This window comes from Ursus arctos, unplaced genomic scaffold (genome assembly GCF_023065955.2).
Source record: "Ursus arctos isolate Adak ecotype North America unplaced genomic scaffold, UrsArc2.0 scaffold_5, whole genome shotgun sequence".
NCBI lineage: Eukaryota > Metazoa > Chordata > Mammalia > Carnivora > Ursidae > Ursus > Ursus arctos.
The window spans coordinates 28,665,449-28,688,559 of record NW_026623067.1 but is presented as its reverse complement, the minus strand read 5'-3'; the positions used below and the strand labels follow the sequence as shown (position 1 = coordinate 28,688,559).

The window sequence follows — 23,111 nt, the reverse complement described above, 5'->3', positions numbered from 1 at the left end:
AAGAAAAGTGGATATAAAAACCCAACACAGCAAAACATAGAGGACACAGCAAAAGCAGTGTGATGGTGGAAACTTAGAGCAACAAACACATAAAAGAGAAGAAAGATCTTGGGGTGCCTGGGTGACTCATTAAGTGTCTGACTCTTCATTTCGGCTCAGGCCATGATCTCAGGGTCATGAGATAGAGCCCCACGTCAGGCTCCACACAGAGCATGGAGCTTGCTTAAGGTTCTCTCTCTCCCTCTCCCTCTGCCCCACCTCCCCCCACATGTGTGTGCCTTCCCTCTCTCTCTCTCTCTCTCTCGGAAAAAAAAAAAAGAGAGAGAACAAAAATCTCAAATTAACAACCTAACTTTACAACTTAAGGAACCAGAAAAAGAACAAACTAAACCCAAGCTACCAGAGGGAAGACAATAACAAAGATTAGAGCAGAGATAAACAAAATAGAGAATAGAAAAATAATAGAGAAAATCAACAAAACCAGAAGTTGGTTTTTTGAAAAGATCAACAAAAACAACAAAAGTTTAGCTGCATTGACTAAGAAAGAAAAAAAAAAAGAGAAAACTAAAAAGTCAGAAGTGAAATGGGGGGACATTACAGCCAATGTTGCAGAAATAAAAAGGATTATAAGAAAGTTACTATAAATAATCCTCGCACCAGTCAGAATGGCTAGTATCAAACAGACAAGAAATAACAAGCTTTGGGGAGGATGCAGAGAAAAAGGAACTCTCGTGCCCTGTTGGTGGGAGGGTAACCTGTGCAGCCACTGTGGAAAACAGTATGGAGGTTCCTCAGAAAATTGAAGATAGAAATTCCATACAACCCAGTAATTCTACCTTTGGGGATTTACCCAAAGAAAATGAAAACGCTAATTCTAAAAGATACCTGCACCCCTATGTTTATTGCAACATTTTTTATAATAGCCAAGATATGGAAGTAACCTAAATGTTCATCAGTAGATAAATGGATAAAGAAGATATGGTGTCTGTGTGTGTGTGTGTCTGTGTGCGTGTAACAGAATATTAGTCACCCATAAAAAAAATGAGTTCTTGTCATTTTTGACAACACAGATGGACCTAGAGGGTATTACGCTCAGTGAAATAAGTCAGACAAAGAGAGACAATGTGATTTCACTTATATGGGGAGTCACAAACAAGCAAACAAAAACAGAAAAAAATGGAAACAGAAACATACTCATAAATACAGAGAGCAAACTGGTAGCTGTGGGTGCTAGAGGGATAGGCGAAATAGGTAAAGGGTATTAAGAGGTACCAATTTCCAGTTATAAAATAAGTTATGGGGATTAAAAGTAGAGCATGGGGAATATAGTCAAGTATACTAAAATAATTCTATGGTGGCAGATGGCAACTCCATTTGTCATGGTGAGCATTGTGCAATGTAGAAAACTGTTGAGTCACTATACTGTGCACCTGAAAATAATATAACATTGTATGTCAACTACACTTCCACAAAAATTTTAAAAATTTGTATGCTAACAAATTGGATAACCTAAAGGAAACGTACAAATTCCTAGAAACACAAAACTTACAAAGACTGAATCACAAAGAAATAGAAATCCTAAAAATACCTATGATTAGTAAGGACACTGAATCAGTAATCAAAAATAGCCCCCAAAAGTAAAGCACTGGATGTTATGGCTTCACAGGTAAATTCTACAAAACATTTAATGAAGAACTAACACAAATTCTCATATTTTCCAAAGAAGTGAATTGGAGGGAAGACTTCCTAACTCGTAGTATGTTGCCTAACTCACTCTCTGCTACCAAAGCCAGACAAAAATACACAGACAATAAAACAAAACTACAGGCCAATTTCTCTTATGAACAGTGATGCAAAAATTCTCAACAATACACTAGCAAACCGTTTTCACAAGTATAAAATGCATTCAAATCAGAGAGGAAGAAATACAATTATTTCTGATTGCAGATGATATGGTCTTCTATGTAGAAAACCCTAAAGATTCTACACACACACATACACGAAGAGCCTGTTTTAAAAGTAGCAGGATACAAAGCCAACACAAAGAAAAGCAGACGCATTTCTATACATTAGCAACGAACAATCTGAAAAGGAAATTAAGAAAGCAATCTATGTACAATAGTAGCAAGAATAATTAACTCAACTGAGGGGCAAAAGACGTACACAATAAAAACCAGAGCACATTGCTGAAAGAAATAAGACAAAAATAAATGGAAACACATTCCAGGTTCGTGGATTGGAAGACTTAATACTGTTAAGATGTCAATATTATCAAAGAGACCTACAAATTCAATGCAATCCTTATCAAAATGGCCTTTTTAAAAGAAATAATAAAACCTACCCTAAAATTCATATGGAATCTCAAGTAACCCTGAACAGCCAAAATAAACTGGAAAAAGAGGAACAGAGCTGGAGACTCATACTTCTTGATCTGAAAACTTGCTAGAAACCTACAGTAATCAGAACAGTGTACTGCTAACATAAAAACAGACATACAGACAAATGGAATAAAATAGAGACCCCAGAAATAAACCTTTGCATGTGGAGCCAAATGATTTTCTACAAGGGTGCTAAGATTGTTGAACAGAAAAAAGACAGTCCTTCTACCAGCGGTACGGAGAAAACTGAGTATCCACAGGCTGAAAAGTGAAGTTGTACACTTGACTAACACCATCTACAGAGCAAACCCAAAGGAAAACTTTACAGTATTGAATTCCACAGTGACTCCTTGAATATGGTACCAAAGGCACAGGTGATAAAAGAAAAACAGACAAACTTCATGAAAATTAAAAACTCTTGTGTATCAAAAAGACACCATTAACGGAATGGGAGAAAAGATTTGTAAATCATACATCTCTTAAGGGGTTAATATTCAGAACATACAGCGACTTCCTAAAACTCATCATCGTCAATCACAACAATGAATCAAACCATCAATCTATTTCAAAAAGAGACAAAGAACTTGAATAGACATTTCTTCAAAGATATGCCAATGGCCAAGAAGCACATGAAAAGATTTTCAACATCACTCATCATTAGGGAAGTGCAAATCAAAACCACCCATTAGGATGGCTACTACCAGAATAAAGAGAAAACAAGAAGAGTTGGCAAGAATATACAGAACCTGGAACCCTTGCACACTGTTGATGGGAATGGAAAATAGTGCAGAACTGTGAGAAAGGGCGTGGCAGTTCTTTAAAAAATTAGAAGTGGAATTACCATAAGATATGGCAATTCTACTTCTGGGAATATATTCAAAAGAATGAAAAGCAGGATCTTGAAGAGATATTTGCACACCCATGTTCACACTAGCATTATTCACAACAACTAACATGTGGAAGGAGCCCAAGTAACCATGGGCGAATGAATGGATAAGCGAAATGTGGTATGTGCATATAATGAAATACTATTTGGCCTTAAAAAGGAAGGAACTTTTGACACATGCAACAGCAGGATTAAATCTTGTGGACATTATCCTAAGTGATAGAAGACAGTCACAAAAGAACAGATTCTGCATATAGAGAATATGATTTCACACATGCAGAGCGGTCAAATTCATGAAGACAGAAAGCATGATGGTGGCTACCAGGGGATGGGAGGAGAAGGGGATGGACAGTTACCATTAATGGGGACAGAGTTTCAGTTTTGCAAGATGTGGACGGCAGTGTGGTTGCAGAACAAAGTGACGCCCTCGAAGCCCCTGAAATGTACACTTCACATAGTTAAGATGGTAAATTTTACGTTGCACGTATCTCACCTCAGTTAAAAAAACAAGGGTTATTAAAGAAAAAAAAAAAGATATCAATTTCTGAATCCCCGGAACCTATGAATGCTAACTTACATGGCAAATAAATAAATAACTTTGCAGATATAATTAAGGATCTTCACATGGGGAGCTTATTCTCAATAGTCAAGTGGGTCTGAATACAATCACAGGTATCCTTATAAGAGGTAGGGAGAAAGAGCTTTGAAGACAGAAAAAGAGGAGATGTCAATGACACTAGGGAGGCAGAAGGAATGATGCGGTCGCAAGCCAAAGAATGCTGGCAGCCGCCAGGAGCTAGAGGAGGCAAGGAATGAATGTTCCCCTAGGGTCTCCAGAGAGAGCACAGCTTTGCAGATGCCCTGATTTTGGGTCCAGTGAAACTATTATTGCCTCCAGAACTGTGAAAGAATACATTTAAACTACCAGATGGGTCGTACTTGATACAGAAGTCCTAAGACACTCCTACAGTGACACAGACTATAGGGGGGGTCTGCTGAAGGAGGAAGAAGTTTCAGCATGGGATAGGAATACAATTTTTGACTTTGACTTATTATTTCTGAGGTACATGAGACATCCAATTTACATCCAATAAACATGGCAAGCAATGGAGTTAGAAGGGATTCCCTAGGGAGGCAGGACAGCAAGGAAAGGGGAAGGACCCAGGCTTGAGATCCACAGTATGGGAATATACGGAAAACATGTGCAGGAGGAGAATCCATTGCAAGACACCAGGTCTCTCTCAAAGTCAACAGAAGAAAGTATTGAATGAATGGTGACCACTGGATGTATTAATATGGAGGGCATTTGCCGACTTTATAGTAACTCCCTTTGTCAGAGGGGAGACAGAAACAAGACTGGATTGGTCCAAGGGCCTAGGAAGTAAGGAATTACAGCATGGAGATGTCCCATTTGTAAAACTGGCTGGTTCTTTCAGTCACATTTGTTAAATTACTAAAAATCATAGTACAATGTAGAGTTTTACAGAATATGAGAACATTCCATTTGAGACATCCATATTCTTTTCCAGCTTGGAAAAAAGAAAACATATTCCCAAGTGTAAGAGCCAATTGTTGGCTATTGAACGAATGTCCTGAAATTGTCTAGGTTTTGCACAGTGTCTCCAAAAACTGGGTATTAGTTTTAATCTGATTTTGGGTATCTGGGATGATTCACTTGCACTTAAAATGAATTTGAAAACCTAGCAGATATAAGTAGATGAAATCGGTAATTAGTAATAACAAACTAATGAGTGTGTCACATGACAAAGGATTTCTTTTACTGTCCCCTTTCCTCATATTTTCCTACTCCTAGAAAGCAAACCCTAATGAGAAAAATAACTCAGTCCAAGAGTAGACTATTTTTAATATTGCAAAGTAGAAACAATCATGTAATATTGGGTTATTTTCCATGCACAAAGTGTTTCCCTTGGGATATTATTTCTTTTGAGAAAGAATAATGAGAACATTATTTCTGTTAAGAAAAGAGAAAAGACATGCAGGCTTTCTTTAAAGACAGGATAAATACGATGTTTAAATTCTGGGAGAATCTTTACCCTTTTATCAGACCTAACCACATTAGATCCCTTTATCCGGGGATGCCATACTATAGACAATTATTTCGTATGACTTAATTGCTTTGTAATTTTGACATATAAACAATATGTATTTTGGCAACTGAGTGTTTTCTTTCATATATTTAAAATCACTAACTGACCTAATTAAAACAGCTGATACAATTCTTTCCACATGTAATATTTAAAAATTTAAAATACTCTCTTCATAGTTGAAAATACCTGAAGTGAGGCAAGAGACGGCATTGTTTCCCATTAAAAGACTGTTCAGTATATCAGAATTTTTTTTAAGAATCCCACAAGATCTTCTATTTCTAAAGTAATCATTCATATATATATGTATACATACACGTATATATGCATTTGCACATGCAATGTGTATATATACGTGTATGTATATATGAAATAAATACATTTATGAAATATATATATGCATATATATGAAATAAAACATACCTAAATCCTCCAATGAGGTTTTTTTTTTTTTTTAAACATGGACTAACATGTGGAAGCAATTTATACTCTCCCAAAAACATAGACAACCAGATTGCTTTTGCTCTGGTAAGTCCCCGGGAGAGAAGGAAAGAAATTCCTACTTGATATGACAAGAGGTGCTTCCTGGGAAATTCAAACATGTAACTAGAAACAGATTGATGTCGTCGTCATCAGAGAACTGTCAGGGCAGGGGGAGGGGGGCTCGTACTTGGATTGGCTCTGTGTCAGGTTACCTAAATAGCTATGTGCCGGCTTTTCCTCCACAACTTTGATTCTTCTTGCTCCGGCAGGTATCACCAGCACTTCTACATAACCTGTAAGAGTCAATAAAACATGAAATAAATCACGAGTTCTTTTAAGATCTCTTTTCTTAATTGACCTGCTTCTCCCTTTTTTACTTTTGGTTTTGGTTTTTGCTATGATATTTCAATACCTACGCAAAGAAAAAAAGTTAGATATAAAAGCCGTCATAATTTCAAGTGGAGAAGTTTCTCGGAAAGTTGTTGAGTCTATGGCACTATTAAGGGCAAACAGGTAAATTGTAGGTTATGTAAAAAAAAGAAAAGTTCATTGATATCTTACGAAGTATGAGGGTGAAAAAAAGCACAATGGTACAGCCCATTTAGAAACACAGTAGACCTTGCAACAAAGCAAATAACCTCAGATTTTGTTCAGGGAGGGGCACCTGGGTGGCTCAGTCGTCAAGCGTCTGCCTTCGGCTCAGGGCGTGATCCTGGAATTCTGGGATCGAGCCCCACGTCAGGCTCCTCCACTGACAGCCTGCTTCTTCCTCTCCCACTCCCCCTGCTTGTGTTCCCTCTCTCTCTGGCTATCTCTCTCTCTCTGTCAAATAAATAAATAAATAAATAAATAAATAAATAAAATCTTAAAAAAAAAGATTTTGTTCAGGGAACTCCTTTAAGTTAGAATGTGTGGGGAAGAAGATAATGCAGCTGGAGAAAATACAGCTGGCGGGGTCAGGTTCCTGGGTAGCTGAGTATAGGACAAGAGAGACCAAGTGCTCCCTTAGGAAATTAACAAAGGGTTTTAAAACGGGCTGGAGACAAGTGTCAGGTCACACCAACCAATCTGGCATCACCTTGGAAGATGTCAAACAGCTAGAAGGAAGACACATTTAGGTGTTTCTTAGGGAAGATTTTTCAGCAGAGGTTAGGAATATAATACTCAAAGTGAAATAAGATAATAAAATAAACTGAGACAGAAGAGAGTGTGCAGAAGAACTCAAAATTAAGACTTTATTTAGTGCAGAATAGTGATAGAGCAGACACCTACTTATGGCTGAATAGTTCTGTTTTAAATTATAATACATATAATATATATAATAATATTTAACACTCATCTTAATATCTGGATAGTTCCATATAGCTGATCAAAGCCTAACTTCAAAGTTAGTTTTAAAAAGGCACAATAACAAATCTCAGAATTGTCATCTGTTGATTATTCCTGAAACTGTTTACAATTTTTGGTGTATGCCCAAAGGTGGCATACACCCCACCTGGTGGCAGTGGCTGGAATTCGAGGCATGTGTTTTTTGAATAATAATTTCCATTAGCAAACGCTGCTTATCCAATTTAACCATTTTTAGTAACACCAAACCTTACAAGCACTATCACTTTGAACAAAATAGGCAGCAATGAAAATAGAAACAAATGGTTACTGCCAATTTATACAGAGAAGTACAGTAAGATCTGGACACTCAATGAGCTCATAATGAAATTGGAAAGACAAGGCAAAAATGCCTTATACAAATATGAGTTTAAAAAAACTTCCAAAATTATGTAAAAGAGATCATATGCAAGACGAGATGGTTAATTCCCTGCTTAAGAATATAAACTGATGTTTTAACTGTCCTCCTCACCTGATCTTGACTCAAAAGGTTCACTGTGATTTTTAACTCACAGAAGCGGGATGTTTTTCTTGTTTTCCTTTTGAATTGTTACATACATTACTCATGTTTGAGAAACACTGGCATCAGCTGGAATCACTCTGATTCACAGAACATTTCAGAGCCAAGGAAAGCTTCACCAAGAAGTAAATAGGCGAACTGTCCCTGAAGAATGGACAGGATTTGGATATGTATAGAAAAAAATAGGAGTTCGCTGTTCTATGAAAAGAAAAGTAAGAGAGTCAGTAATATTTTTAGTGGCATATCAATAAAATCATTCTGTCAGAAAGAGAAGATGGTAGAATATGTCTCTGTTAAAGAGGGTTTTAATGCATGCCCAAGACAATGAATTGATCCATCCGAAGCTAGTGAACATTCTATAACAAGGAACTTGGTAATAAGACACTGGTTTGGAGAAGTTCTGACAGCAGGATGCAGGGTGCCTAGTGATATAGTTGTGGATAATAGTGTCAGGAGGCTACTGTAAAATCCCAGGAATATGAGAGGCTAAGGAAGAAAATCTAGATGGCCTTGTGAAGAAAAAAAAAATCTGAACTTGACAACCAATACAAAGCGCGGAAATAAACAATGAGCACGATGCATTCTTATCACTTCTGTGAGAATGCAGCCATGGTTTATAAGAACACGGAAGTCAAGTTTTCGTAGTAAGCTGATAAGTTCGACTTTGCAATTTGTACTTAATAAAACCATATAACACACTAGTAAAAATATCTACTAAGAACTGTGGAACATCTGGAACTCCAGACAAAAGTCAAAGGCGAGTGGAGTACTTTTGTGAAGCAGTGATATCAGCCATGAAAGTAACTGGAGAAAACTGAGAGAAGAGAAGTGAAGGACTCAACCTAGGACAAACATAGGTTTAAACAGACAGAATAAAAAAGAATCCAGAGAAGGAATAATTACAAGAAGCAGGAGATCTGGCTATTTTGGTGCAGTGGGAGCCTATGAATGATTGGGCTATCTCCAGGGGAGCCGTTGGTCAGCTATGTCAAAAGAATCAAAGAGAAAGGTGACAGACGAAGGAGAGCCCATCAGAGGTCACAAGCAAGAGGTGACTGTTAATCTCTGAGCAAAGGAATTTAGTAAAGTATTCCGAGAAGATGTTAAATTTCAGGATGGTAAGAAGGAAGACTGGAGAGACAGAGAGAAGTAGAGGGAGTAACTGTCAATTCCTATTGTGGGTTAGCAGTAAACTCAGAGGTTTGCTGTGCTGTGATATAACACCAGTTATATCTACGTGCATGGTTCTCTCTGGAGCAATTCTCTATTACTCAACTGGAATGGCTTAAAGGACAGACGCGTTAGGCTGAGTTTAAAGAAGGAAGGGAGGGAGAGAAATACTGAGCAAAGACATTTGAAGAGAGATAGCCAAGGACTGGGGGCCTAGATAGTTTTCAATCATTGAGTCATTTAGCAGAATTAGGAATGCACTTTTTTCCAAGTTTTTATTTACATTCCCTACATCAAAAACTAAGGATATACTGTACGGTGACTAAAATAACATAATAAAAAATTATTATAAAAAAATTCTAGTTAACATATATTTAAATCAGTGAATACGAGAGTGGCTATTGCCGAGTTCAGTAGTTGGAATAAAGTCTGCGATGTCAAAGCTGTAAATCTGATCCTCATGTTGGATAGTTGACCTTGTACACAGAACATCCTATTTAATAACCAGAGATCCTGTTCTTAAGAAGACCTCTTAAAATGCCAACAGCAATCATTATCTTCGTGGTAGTAATAATGATAAATGTCACATTTTGAACAACTGCTATGTGTTAGACACTATTATAGACAATTTACATAAATTATTCATTTAATTGTAGTGATAACATCCAAGGTAGATACTACATTTCTCATTTGATAGATGAGAAAATAAAGGTAGAGGGGAAAAAAATACCAATTTTAAGACTGCTTTGTCAGTAATTAGCTGACCAAAGCTTAGACCTCAGATCTATCTGATTCCACTATGCACTTCCAGCTATGACCCGCTCCTACTATTTCATAAAATAGAATACATAACAGTATGACTCTCCTGTGCCAAACATACAAACGAAAAGTGGAAGCGCATGTGTTCCTTATACAGAATCAGTATCATTAACTCTTAGAGTAAGAACAACACATTTTATGCCCAGTTTCTTCCTAGTATATATTGGTAACTATCTAATTCCACAACCAGCCAAAAATACAATTTATCTTTAAAAATTCCTTTAAGAAATTATCCTGCAGCTAGGCAAGTTAAAATGAAAGACATGATAAATGCACTAAGAAAAAAACCGCCTCAAGTTTATTTTCTAGCTTCAACAAAAATGATTTAGCAAACTCTAAATAGAGCACAGGGACCGAAAACACCCACATGTGTCTGCACATGTGTTACTCATACAATATATACAGTGTGCATGGCCAACTGGACCAAAGAAGGCTGCAATTCCTTCAAGAAATTCTAGGAAGTCCATAAACTATAAGGATAAAATTGTCTCCAGAGAAACGAACATAACATTCTTTAAGTCACAAGTAGATGAAGCCCATGATATAATTAAGGACTTACCCAGATTTTTGTTTTTGAAACTTACTAAAAAAATAATGTTTCATTATTAATTATGTTAATAAATATTAATGGATCATACACTATGCTGGTCATTGGGAATATGGTGTTAAACAAAAATAGTCGTGAGATTTTTCCGCATTGATCTTAAAGACTAGTGGGGAAAGAAAGACTAGTAAATGTAAACTTACAAACGGAATTAGAGCCTCACCAGTTGGATACAAATATGGTGTCACTAAACAAGTTGTTAGTGATGGGAAGTAGAGGTTCTTCGGTGCTCACTGAAGAGGTGCCATTTGAACTGAGATCTAAGTGATATCTAGAAATGAACCCAGAAAAGCTAAGAGAAAGCCAACAGAACCGTATTTTTAAATGCAAGGTGCCGGATGGAGCGTGGTGAGTTTGAGCATTGGTAAGAAATGTGGGAAGGAAAGGGATGCTGGTGTGAGATGCTGCTGGAGAAACAGGTAGGGACAACACCATGCAGGACCTTTTGGTCCAAGCTAACAATTCTAGTCTCTTCCCTGAGAGTCATGTGAAAGTAGCATAGGGTTGGAAGGGAAAAAAGCAATATTATTAGTTTCTAATATTCCCAGTATCTTAGGCATCTCATTTTCCAAACAATAGCTTCCATTAATGTGAATTACCAACAGCAAATGAACAAAGTAGAAATCAACATGCAATGAAAACAAAGGAGGTTGGAAGTAGAAATATGGGGGGAAATGTACCCACACAACTGCGGTCAGAATGAAAAGCATCATTAATTTTTAAACTGGTATTTCCGTTTTCTATGCTTAGTGGAAAAATAAAGTGTTATTACAACTAAATAAAGATGTCAGTGCTGAATGTGTATCAGTAATCTTCAGTGAACTGTTTCCATGCATATTAAGAAACCATGAAAGAATATTCTTCAAAAATTCTTGTATCTTTAAAAAAATCTCTTTGGTCTTTCAGACTCCATTTGAACTTCTAGACTGTAAGCCCTCCTCCACTATAATCATCCTGGAAAGCTTATTATAATTGTACTTCTTAGCTGAAAGTCTGAGAGGCTATTACAGCAAAGTATGACTTTTCTAAATGAGTTCTGGCAGATTTTGACTTGTAGGACCTGTCACATTTTTCACAGAAGCTTTGGAGGTTGAGATTTTGATCTGCAATTTACCCTGGGCCTCAGTTATTTTTAGGCTTCAAGATCTTCAAGCTCACTTATCTTTTATTCTGCTGGGGCCTAGCAAAAGGTTATATTCAACTTTAGAGGGCTGTGTCTAATTTTCTTTTCTGAAGGACTCTTTTATCTAGAATGAACTCAGTTTTCTCGATTATTCAGACACAAATGGACTGCTCTTTGTATTCAAACTAAAACATCCTTTAGTCTCAGATTTTTTGATATTTGGACAAGAAAAGAATTTAAAACAGGAAAAAGCTGAGGTATGTAATAGACGCGGACTAATAATGACAAAAACATAATCCCAAATACTAAAGAGAGTTTAGAAGACGTCCAGGTAAGGTGCTAACGTAAATGTCTGCTTACTTGCAGTAAGCTCGGGGGTAAGGTGCTTTCTACATATAAAGCAAACCTGTGGGCCATTATTATATTTCAGTACAGACCCTATCACTTGTTTGGGGGATCACGCTAAAACTCACACTACATGGCTCATTCATGGTCGTTTCGTTCTCACATCCCTGGAGTACCAGTATTTATAGATGAGGATACAAGAGAGGATGACGTCCCACTATTAATATATCTGGAACGTTATCCCATATCTCCTGACTCTCCCTGTTATCATTTCCACTACGCTACCCTGCTACAGACTCTCTATTTCCAAAATTTTATTCCTTCAAATTGAATAAAAACATGAAGAAAAAACAAAATGCGAAGCTGAAAACCTGAAGACTAATACTCTCAGTACAGCTGCTCCAGGCTGTTACAAATCATCATTCTCTGTTACACATCATGCTTCGCATTGGAGAATAAGGTCCGAAGAAACCTGATAACATTAGCCAATGCAAATTAGATTATTCCCTTCCTCCTCCAGTATATTAAATGCATAACAGATGACTTCATATTTACATTAATGGGACACGGGCTTGTTAGAATCTCTGGCTCATGTCACTCGTATCGTATGTCATCACGAAAAATCACTCAATCCTCATTACAAAATTCTTCAATTAGGGAGTCAGAACTGTGATTTCTAAGTCAACTTCAATGTAATCTCTCTGTTTCCAAAGACTGGATTAGTAATTTTGAAAAAATTAAAAAAAAATTACCTGCTCCTCTAGTATGATTAAAATCCCCTTTAATAATTTTGCATGATTTTCCATTGCCGTTGCATACACCGCAGTGATCTTCCCTGGCGAGGGACCCTAATAAACCATCACAGCCAACTTTCTGTAACAAGAGATTGACAGTAGATCATAAAGTGAGTTTTTTTTTCCCTTTTGCTTTTTTAACCACTAATTTAGAACAAACCTAGTATTTCTAGACTTGACATGTTTAATTGACAAGCTGGTAAAATGTCATATTCTCTGGTGCAAACTAAGAGAGCAAGCTCACGTCGAATGATGTCATCAGTAAAATGACCAAATAGCAGGACAGTGATGAAGCTATTTTTCCCATATTAAGAATTAAATGGTATCCTAAAGCAATTTGGAAAAACACCATTGAGACAAATGCAATTTATATAGATCGCAAAGGAAATCACATTTCTATTAAATATTACATTATTGATCTACTTCATCCTACTTAACGTAGAACAGATACACTCCATTATATGGAAGGCTTCACTTGTTAAGGTGGTTGCAAAGCAAAGGCTGAGTAGGAAATATTAACTTTGTGAAAATCAAACATAAATGTTTATTTTTCACTACAGTTCACGAATAAACTTCTATCCCCGTCTTCTTTGGCATCCAGCACACGAATGTGAGTAAGGCCGCTCACAACCCACGGCCCCATGGCTACCGTAAGAAAATATGAACAGTGGGGAAATTCATTTTAATTTGCTTCCAGAGGAATTAGGTTAATACGAATTTTCTGGGATAAAATCATTGACTCTTTTCTAGTGAATAATGTTGGTCTCCCATTGATGTTAAGAAAATATGATTATAATTTGCAAAGTTGTGCATACTCAAAGGGCAGAATTTAATATGTCAATATTGCCAGAACTAAATGGTACGAGTATTCCGTGACCCTTAATCAAGAAGGAGTTGCAAGAGAGACTGATGATACATCCATTTGTAATGTTACAATTATTTTAGAGGAATTTTTTTAACATATTAAATAAAACATGAACAAAAACACGGTCTTTTTCTGTGGTTACTGTTCGGGCGGGGGAAGTAAGCACATTATAAAATGCAGCTGCATGATGAATATCCCGAGAAAGCCAAAGTCACATTAAACCTGCATAATATAGCATCCTTTCCTTTTATCAAGGGGGATCTATCAGTGTCAAGAGGTAGACAAAGCAATGCAGTAGTGGAGAAATTGGATCTGCAAATCAAAGCCTATTCAGGGAGAGATAAAGAGAATGTCCTGGATGAAAGAGGTGGCCACCACAGAAAATTCTCAAAATACAGCCAAGGTATGGGGAGAGCTCACTAAGCAGGAGCCATAGAAAGACCTGAAAAAAAATCTCTCATTTACATACAAATGAGGAAAAATTTACGGCAGAGTTTAGAGTTGATGATGCTCTATCCCTAGCTTGTTTCTTGGCAAATACAATAAACCCAATAAACAGTAGTTAAATGAGTGAAAAATTAGTACCTACTAATTTATTAGTTCTTTCCAACCCCTGTAACTGGGATATTATAAGTCTGTAAACCTAAAATAAAAGCCAGGGATAGACATGATGTCATGGCTCAACAATCATGCATTTTAAAAATAAGAATAAAAGATTTTTTATATTGTAACTGATAGTTTCAAGTATCCATACTTATAACATGCCCACGTTATCTCCTAAAGTTGAGGATGGATGGCTTTGTAAAGGCAATGTCATTGCACTGGTGGCGGGCCCCTTTAGTACCACGGGCTTGCTGGCGATGGGCGGATAACATGATAATACAGAAAAGGGCTTTTTCTATCCTTTTCCACGACAGAAATATCACAGAGACAAAATGGGTCACAAGGAGAATGCTATGTATTTTCAACTGCCCTCCTTCGTCCCTCACCAAGTTTACAATTCTACATTCAGTTCTGGTGTGTGTAGTCAAAGCTGAAAATTAGGAGCCTGTCAGAAAGAAAAAAAAAAGTAGCATGCTTTTAATTATATTGAAAGACTGTAAATGTAGCATTTTAGTTAAAAAGCCAGAGTCTTGAAGTATTCCAATTCTGTCAGAAGGCACAATCCATTTCATGGAACTTTAATTATAACCATCAGATTCACCAAGTGTTCATGCAGAATTTTGTTGTTGTAATTTTGATGTCTAGGGACTCTGTAAAAGATCTGGCTTACACAACACTGTTAAGTGAAAAGAATAACAATTTAGGCTCTTGTATTTGGCATATATGGTTAGGAAAACACATTGTTTTGAAAAAATAAATTCATTGAAGACAGACACTAATCTGATAGATTTACAATAATGATGAAATAAAGTTAAAAACTTTAAATGCACAACATATAGATCTGAAAAACAAAATATGTACGGGTAAATGACTGCGATGATTTTTTTTTTTTTTAACAGGAAAATGAAAAATTACATTTTAGGTTACTGACACAGGCTGTTAAAGAATAAAGGAAATTAAAATGTAATTATAAGACTGTTTCTTATGCCAATGATATTACATGATTCTGTGCTTTAAACTTTATAGCATGCTGCCAAAATACAAAATCTTAGAGCTGGGAAAGCAGTTAAGCTTCATATTGTTTCCAAGTTTTTACCCAGAATTCCATAGGTCTCTATTGGAACGCAGGTTGATCCACCCACACCTTGAAATTGTTTTCAGATTTTGGCGCGCGCGCATGTGCGCGCACTTGTGTGTGTGTGTGCGCGCGCGCGTGCACAGACATGCATTTTTCTGGGAAGAAAGGAAACTTTTCGTCAAATTCTCAAAGGAGTGTATTGTACAAAAAAGTCAATGACCATTGGTTTAACGACTTCACTTGACGGCCATTAGTGTGCATACCTATTTCAGGTGATTTTCACAAGACTATAGTTTCTTAGTGGCTGTCATTGATTCAGAGCGGCTCCACTCAGATACCTCTTTTATAACTAAGGGATTTATTTCCTTCCCGTGCCCACCCAGTTTATCAGCCGATGGCTCTGAGCCATCAGCCCTCTGCAAAAATTGCCTCGCCTTAAGAAAACTGCCTTTCCCAAGGTCCCATCCCCCTCCTGGTGCAGTTTGCAGCCAGACACTAGTAGATGTTAGGGGTAAAAAGGCCTGGTTTTCTCACCACAAATGAGGACAACTCTAAAGAGCCACCCCAGCTTCAATGCTCCTCACAGGGTGGGCTGAGGTCTTGTTGTGACTGTACCATAGCCCCCTTTCTCCCTGCGCCCAATCCTGTCTTCTTCTCCTCCCAGCATGGATGTTGATCACGGAGACACTGGGCATTAACCTTTCTGCCTATTAATCTCCCTGCGGGAAGCCAACTTGAGATAGTGGTAGAATTGTAAGTAGCAACTTCAAAGTTCTAGCCTTTGATCTTCCCACTGTGCTGTCCCTACTTGCTCTCCTTTTCTAAAGATAAATGAAGAAGCGTGCATAAATGCATGTAGTAAATGGAGATCGTTTTAAAAAAGAAAGATAAGAGCAAATGAAATGTCTAAGCATTATGTGAAATTTGAATATATATATTTAAAAATCAGTTGGTTCTAGTATGTTGAAAATACTGTAATATTAAGTGAGTAATAGGACTGATTTTATAGGTTTTTGCCACATGGCTCAGCCTTGGACACAAGATATGGAGAACTGGAGTGCTTGAATTTTGGGTCTGGAATATTTTGACAGAAAATGCCATTTTAGATGTGTAATATGTACATTACAGAATTAAAATCTCAGGTTCTTTGAGCTAGTCATGGATTTTACTTTGTCAAAATGACAGTTGAGTCAGGACTCACCGCAGGTTTTGAATCTTGGTGCAGAGTTCCCCATCACACTGTGCAGCTGCTCAAAGCCTCCCTCAGCACATACGGTCTCCCTTCTGGAGTGTCTTACCTGACACCTGCCATTTGCACAGACATCTAATCCCTGATATCCACAAGAAGTTCCATCCATCACTTTTTCTGACAGAAGGATAGGCTGTTCTTTCCCAACAGGAGAGCAAAACAAGGCACATGGTTTTTCTACACACAGAGTGGATAAAAAAATGAGCAAAAGTTACTCCATAAATATTTCTATCTTGAGCTTAATTTTCAGAACAGTTGTCGAGTAAAAAATATAGTCTGATATGCATTGAATAATGTAACTCTAGAGTAGTTATTATGAGTAGTAAATGAGAAGATGCCTGGGAAAAAACAGATGTCCAATGAATATTTATCTCCTTTTTAAGAAATATGTCTTCAGATTATTTTCAAAACGTATCACTTATTATTTTCTGGCGCCAAACCTCTACCACACACAAACCAATGATTCTTGCACCAAATATTTTACACACCACCGTTTTTTGCCCGTATCTCTTGGAATGAACTCCCCTTTATCTTAAGTACATCTGAGAATTCTGCCTATTCCAGATTAACTTTGTTCATGAAGACTTTCTTGATGTGTCCCTTCTAAATTCCCATACACGAATGTGCAATCTTATGCATTTAGCATTCTAACTGAAAAATTACTAAACGAGAAAGAAGAATTTCTAAGATGAGCAATTCTTTTAAGATTTTCCATTACAAGGATGTGTAGAAATGCAACACAATCCCATGAGAACATCCACTGAAATGCACGATGGTATAAATGCTAGCTAGGACTCAACTCCCTCCGTTGCTTCCTTGGAAAGCACGCCAGTATATATGATATCTAGGTGGAAAACACCGTTCTGGGTAAAGGATGGAATGTGAATGGAATTTTCTAGAGGAGCTCCTTTCTACATTATTCATCTATCTGGTTCTTTAGTGCTTCATTAAGCAATAAGGTAGGATGGGTAAAGTTAAAACGCTTGCCTATCAGGCTCAGTCAAGAGTGGCAAAATATTTTTAAGGGGCTGTTTCTATTTCTAAGCATCCTACAGAAGAACTGTAGAATTTGGTAACACCAGTAGGAGAATTATCCAAATCTGAAGCGTCAGAGGAATTTCCATGCTACATTACTACTCTACTGGCTTGATACCAGTCAGGCCCTTTACTGTTTATTAAGCTCATATAAATAGAATGGAAAATGGTTTACAGTCTTTGACACTGATCTTCGCTTATGTCTTCAGTAAAGTTCCACGTATGCTGATGGGATTCTATAAATACCAAATAACAGCCAGAGGCATGGAACAGGGTATCACTTTGCAAAGAGAAGACAGACAGTTAAATGAGCCTTCAGAATTGAACATTTCAAACAGTTTTCACATGTGGCTTCTGAATACTGCTCTGAACAATTCTGGGGAGTTGGAACATGGCCTTCAATGTGCATGGTTTTGAAATTTTCCTTTAAGATGCCATTATAAGCCGCAATAAAGCATTTCAGTATGCTCTCACACCTCAAAGTAGGTTATGTTTATTCAATGACTGCTTACTATGTCATATCTTTGGACTTAAAAACAGCTGCTATAATTGCAACACTTTAAAAGTGGTATTTTATACATATACGTATATGTATATATAATTCTCTCTCTGGAGTTTTCATTGAAGAGAGGAGCAAACCAGATATACGAATAATGTGGAAAGGCGCTCATCTAGAAAATTCCATTCACATTCCAAGTAAGAATTCAGATAAAAATCTTTCTATTTCTCCTTTTACAACATATTGTCAATTCACTGTGCTTTACAGATGACATAAACATTTGATCCCAATCTTCCTTCCTGGAGTATACCCTTGAGATTGTGACATTATAGTGATCCGTGTAACATGCCAGTACTTACTTGGCGGGCAGGCTTTGTCTTGATTTAAGAGACCAATCCTTTCCAAGATATGCATTAAACATGGATTGCGGCCAAATCTCAGCACAGTGTATGTAAAATACCTGAATGTTAAAGCCATGCATCTTTTTTTTTCCTCTAAAAATAACTATTCACTATAACACGGATACCCTGTATTTAATTTTCCTAGCCACGGATTCATGTATTACATAAGAATAACAGAAATAACCCCTTGCAGTTTAAGGTGTCATATGCTATGAAGACTTGGGGCTTTTAAAAGAACCATATATTTCAGTTTCTTCCATCATTCCATGTAACCCATGAAGACTACAGTTGTGTATTTTATTCATTATAGGGACTGATGTGTTTGATGGATATGTGTTGCAAAATTATAAAAAATGCTAGCCTACTAATTCTATAAATACTTACTATGGATCATTCTGATGATGGACATCACTTTATAAGAGGTAGTGGCTTTTAAAATTGTGATTTCCAATAGCTTTAATATTTTAAATCGGCCCCCATCCAATTCTGATTTTTTTTTTTTAATTTTGGAAGGGAACCTGCTTCCTTTCTCTTATTTCACCTCTGAATGAACAGGTTTCAAATGACCTCAATATTATCCAACTGCACAGCCAGTTAGAGGCAGAGAGAGGATTAATCCTCAGAGGATCAGATGATGATTTTCATTGTTTGAACAGTCATATCTTTTCTACAACAAAAATTTATGAAACAAATATTTCTCAGAAGCTTAATATCTGCCAGTCTGTTCGCTAAGCACAGGCAATAGAGAGAATCCAGAAACATTAAAATCTGCTATAAGAGGGTGCTTGTGAGGTGCTTGGAAGGAGCACACACCCAATTTGGAGGATCAGGGAGATTCTTTTTTCCTAGAGGACTTGACATAAGTTGAGTCCAAAAAAATCAACAGGCATTTTTCAGGTAAATAAATGGTGAGAGAGAGAGAGAGAACAAAGCTTGAGAAAGAAAAGGTATTAAGCCAAGAAACTAGCATGCTTACAGGCCCAGATCTAAGAGAGCATGATGTGTATGAGGGATGGAATGGAAGTTGGCCTGGCTGTGCTGGAGAACACAGAAGGGAATGATGAAGGGAGATGAATGAGGGGAGAGAATGATGAAGGGAACGATGAGGGGAGAGAAGCTCCAGGGGCAGGCCACACAAACAGCCTTAGAAACCGGGCAGTGAGGTTTGAGATTGGTCCTGAGAGCAGCGGCGCTCATGGAAGGGTATTACTTGGCACAGTGGCTGACAGATCCAGCCTTTCAAAGGCAAGTCTGGCTGAAATGAGGGGCAGGGGCTGGAGAGGACTGTGGTTGGAGAGAAGGGAGGAAGCTGTTTGAGAATCCAGGTTCGAGAGAGTGCAATCACAAGCGAACATGCTGGCAGGAGAAAGGTTTGGACAAACAGGGCTTGCTACTTGTTTACAGATGGATGGAGATGGAGGAAGAATGATTCTGGCTAAGCGGGAATGAGGTTGATCACGATGCCATTCTGTATGAGAGAGCACTGTGAGAGAAGCAGATGGTAGGACTGAGAGAGAAAGGAAGGGGGTGTGTTGAGTTAGAAATCATGAGATGTTCAGTAGAGATGTCCATGCAACAGATGCGTAAGCAACGAAGGGGCTCAGGATGGAGAGATCTGGGTTGGAGATAAATATCTGTGTTCCTTTAGCATACAGATGATAAATAAAACCTAGTGAATAAAGTAATATAATCCCAAGGAGAATGTTTGGTGAGAAGAGGGGCCAGGACAGATCAGTAAAAAATTCCTGGAAGGCGCATCATTCATTCACCTAGTTTATTAAGTGCCTACTCTGTTCAAGTACTGCTGCTGATGCGAAACATACAGCCGTGCAAAATAGGGTAGTCCTTGCTCTTCCAACAATTACGGGGATGATAAACAAAAGTAAAACTATTACGGCGGATGGTGATGAGTTCTGTGAAAAAAGAATAAAGCAAGGAAAGGAAAGACACTGACTTAGTATTTAACAAAAGACCTGAAGGAGGTGAGAGAATGAAGCCTACCGATATCTGGAGACAGTGTTACAACAGGGAAAGCAAGAGCTTCCAAGACACTAGGACTTATTCTAGGAAGAGCAAGGGAGCCAGTGTGGGTGAGTGACAGGGAACAGTGGAGATGAAGTCTGAGGGTAAGAAGAAGCCAGGTAGCAGAGCTCCTTAAGGTCCTTCCCTTAGAAGGAATGAATAAGGATTTTCAGTGAATTGGGAAGGTACCAGCGGCTTTTGAATGGAAGAATAACAGGACATGACTGACAATTAAATGTATCACTCTGGCTGTTGAGACTGAAGAACACAGGCATAAAGACCAGTTAGAGGGCTTACTGCAATCACGGGGGAAGAGACGGTGGCTTGTGCCAGGATAGGAGTTCTGGTGATATTCGAAAATGATCAGACTCTGAAGGATAAAGCTCATGTCCATAAAAAAGAATTAAATCTTGCCATTTGCATCAACATGGATGGATCTAGAGAGCATAACGCTAAGTGAAATAAGTCACAGAAAGACAAAATCTGTACGATTTCACTAAAATATGGAATTTAAGAAACAAAACAAATTAGCAAAGAAAAAAAAGACAAACCAAAAAACAGACTCTTAACTGTAGAGAACAAACTGATGGTTACCAGAGGGGAGGTCGGTCGGGGGATGGGAGAAATAGGTGAAGGGGATTAAGAGTACACTTGGCTTGATGAGCACTGAGTAATATGGAAATGCCGAATTACTGTATCGTACACCTAACAGTAACATAACACCATAGCTTAACTACACTGGAAATAAAAAAAAGATAAGGCTAATGTGACCTTACTGATATTTTCAATGTATAGTAAAAGAAAAGAAAAAATGATGACTCCAAGATTTTTGTCTAAGGATCTGGAAAGAGGGAAGTACCATTTGTTAAGAGGACGGTGTGAACAGAAGGTTGTGCTATCATTTCCTCTCAGCTGAGGAAACAGTATGTTTGGAGGCCATCACGGGGAAGAAAACATGGCGTGTCTGAGACAATAAAACAAGACCAAGATCTGGAGTGCAGAGTGACAGGGAACAAGGTTCTAGATGAGATACGAGGTAAGAGAAGGGAGATTATCTCCTCGTCCTGTCACTATCAAACACACAACACTGTTGTATCTTTAGTGGAGTAATCTGCCTTGTTATTTGGCTGTTGCCATTAGTGCTTGTATGCCCAGGAGCTTACACTGCAAGAAGGGTTCCGTCAGATAGGTGCATTGAAATTGCTCAACAATGGAAATTAGGCTGTTGACCGACGTGTTATTGAAATGATGGAAAAGCAAAGTCCAAATTGACTAAGGGGAGAAATAAGGACAGGAGAGACTAGGGGCATGATGGTCAGGGAAATCAGAAAATTCGCCACCATGTTTGGTAATGTAGCTCAAACCCATAGCTCACTGACTGACCATGGCAGGAAGTATCGTAAGTAAAGAAGTTATAAGTTATTCCTAAGTAATTCTCTTTTTTTTTTAATGATTTATTTATTTACTAAAGTGAGAGATAGAGCACAAGCAGGAGGGACAGAGGGAGAGGCAGAGAGAATCTCAAGCAGACACCCGGCTGAGCACAGAGCCGGATCCTGGACTATGACCTGGACCAAAACGAAGAGTCAGGTGGTTAACCGACTGAGAAACCCAGACAGCTCCCCCTAACTAATTCTTAAATAAAAGGCAGTATAATTTTCTTAACATGCTTATTCTAAAATAATTAAAGATTTACAGGAAGTTGCAAAAATAGTACAGAGATCTCATATACCTGACCCCCAGTCTACCCCAGTGGTGACACTTTGGTAACTTCAGTACAATGGCAAACCCAGGAAATGGACATCAGTACAGGTATGTGTTTACTTCTGGGCCATTTTATCACGTGTAGATTTCACAACTACCGGCACAATCAATACATTTAAGTACTTAATCAGCACAAAGTTCTCCTTATGCTACCCCTTTAGAATAACACCCATCCTTTTCCCTGCCATCATCCCTGATGTCTGGCAACCTTTATTCTGTTTTCCATCTCTACAGTTTTGTCATATATATATGGAATCACAGAATATATTATATACATTATATATATATATATATATTATATATCTATGTTATAAGTTATATAAATGGAAGCAAAGAATATTTGATGTTTTGAGATTGGTTCTTCTCATTCAGCATAAAGTTCTGAAATCCACCAAGTCACTACACATAGCAGTAGTTTGTTCCTTTGAATTGCTGCATAATATCCCAGGGTATGGATGTACCTCAGTGTGTCTGACCATTCAGGTACTCAGAACTTTTTTGGTTGTTTCCATTTTTTGGCTATTGAAAATAAAGTTGCTATGAACATTCATGCATGGGATTTCTTATGGTTGTAAATTTTCACTTCATTGGGAAAATGCCCAGGAGTGTGTGTCAAAAGTATATGTTGAGTTATTTAAGAAACTACCAAGCTATTTTTCAAAGTGGCTGTACCATTTACATTCCAATCAGCAACATATGAGATCCAGTTTCTTCTCATCCTTACCAGCATTTTCTATTGTCACCTTTTAAAAAAAATTTAGTTCATCTAATTGGTGTGTGATAATATACTCCGCATTTTTAAAAAATTTACTTGGAGTCAGTGCTTATGATTGTTATAGGTCACTAAGGGTCGAAAAATAGAGCTCTGAAATATTTAGAATATAATCTGTATCATCTGTTAAATAACATTGACTACCACTGTAAAACCCTTTGCAAACCTAGAAATCTACTTAATTAAGATGGTGGTGATCTGGGTCGCATA

The 23,111-nt window shown here is 37.6% G+C and overlaps 1 protein-coding gene across 2 annotated transcripts in view; it reads right to left on the bottom strand.

Moving 5' to 3' along the window:
* The window catches only part of ADAMTS19 (ADAM metallopeptidase with thrombospondin type 1 motif 19), a 224,024-nt gene that overhangs the window by 58,037 nt on the left and 142,876 nt on the right, over positions 1–23,111 (bottom strand). For both annotated transcript variants that reach the window (XM_044387367.3, XM_057307094.1), the window contains 3 exons: positions 16,458–16,585; positions 12,572–12,692; positions 6,065–6,145 (listed from right to left, as the gene is read on the bottom strand). In XM_044387367.3, coding sequence (XP_044243302.1) covers positions 6,065–6,145; positions 12,572–12,692; positions 16,458–16,585 — 330 coding nt within the window. The remainder of the gene's footprint in view (positions 1–6,064; positions 6,146–12,571; positions 12,693–16,457; positions 16,586–23,111) is intronic.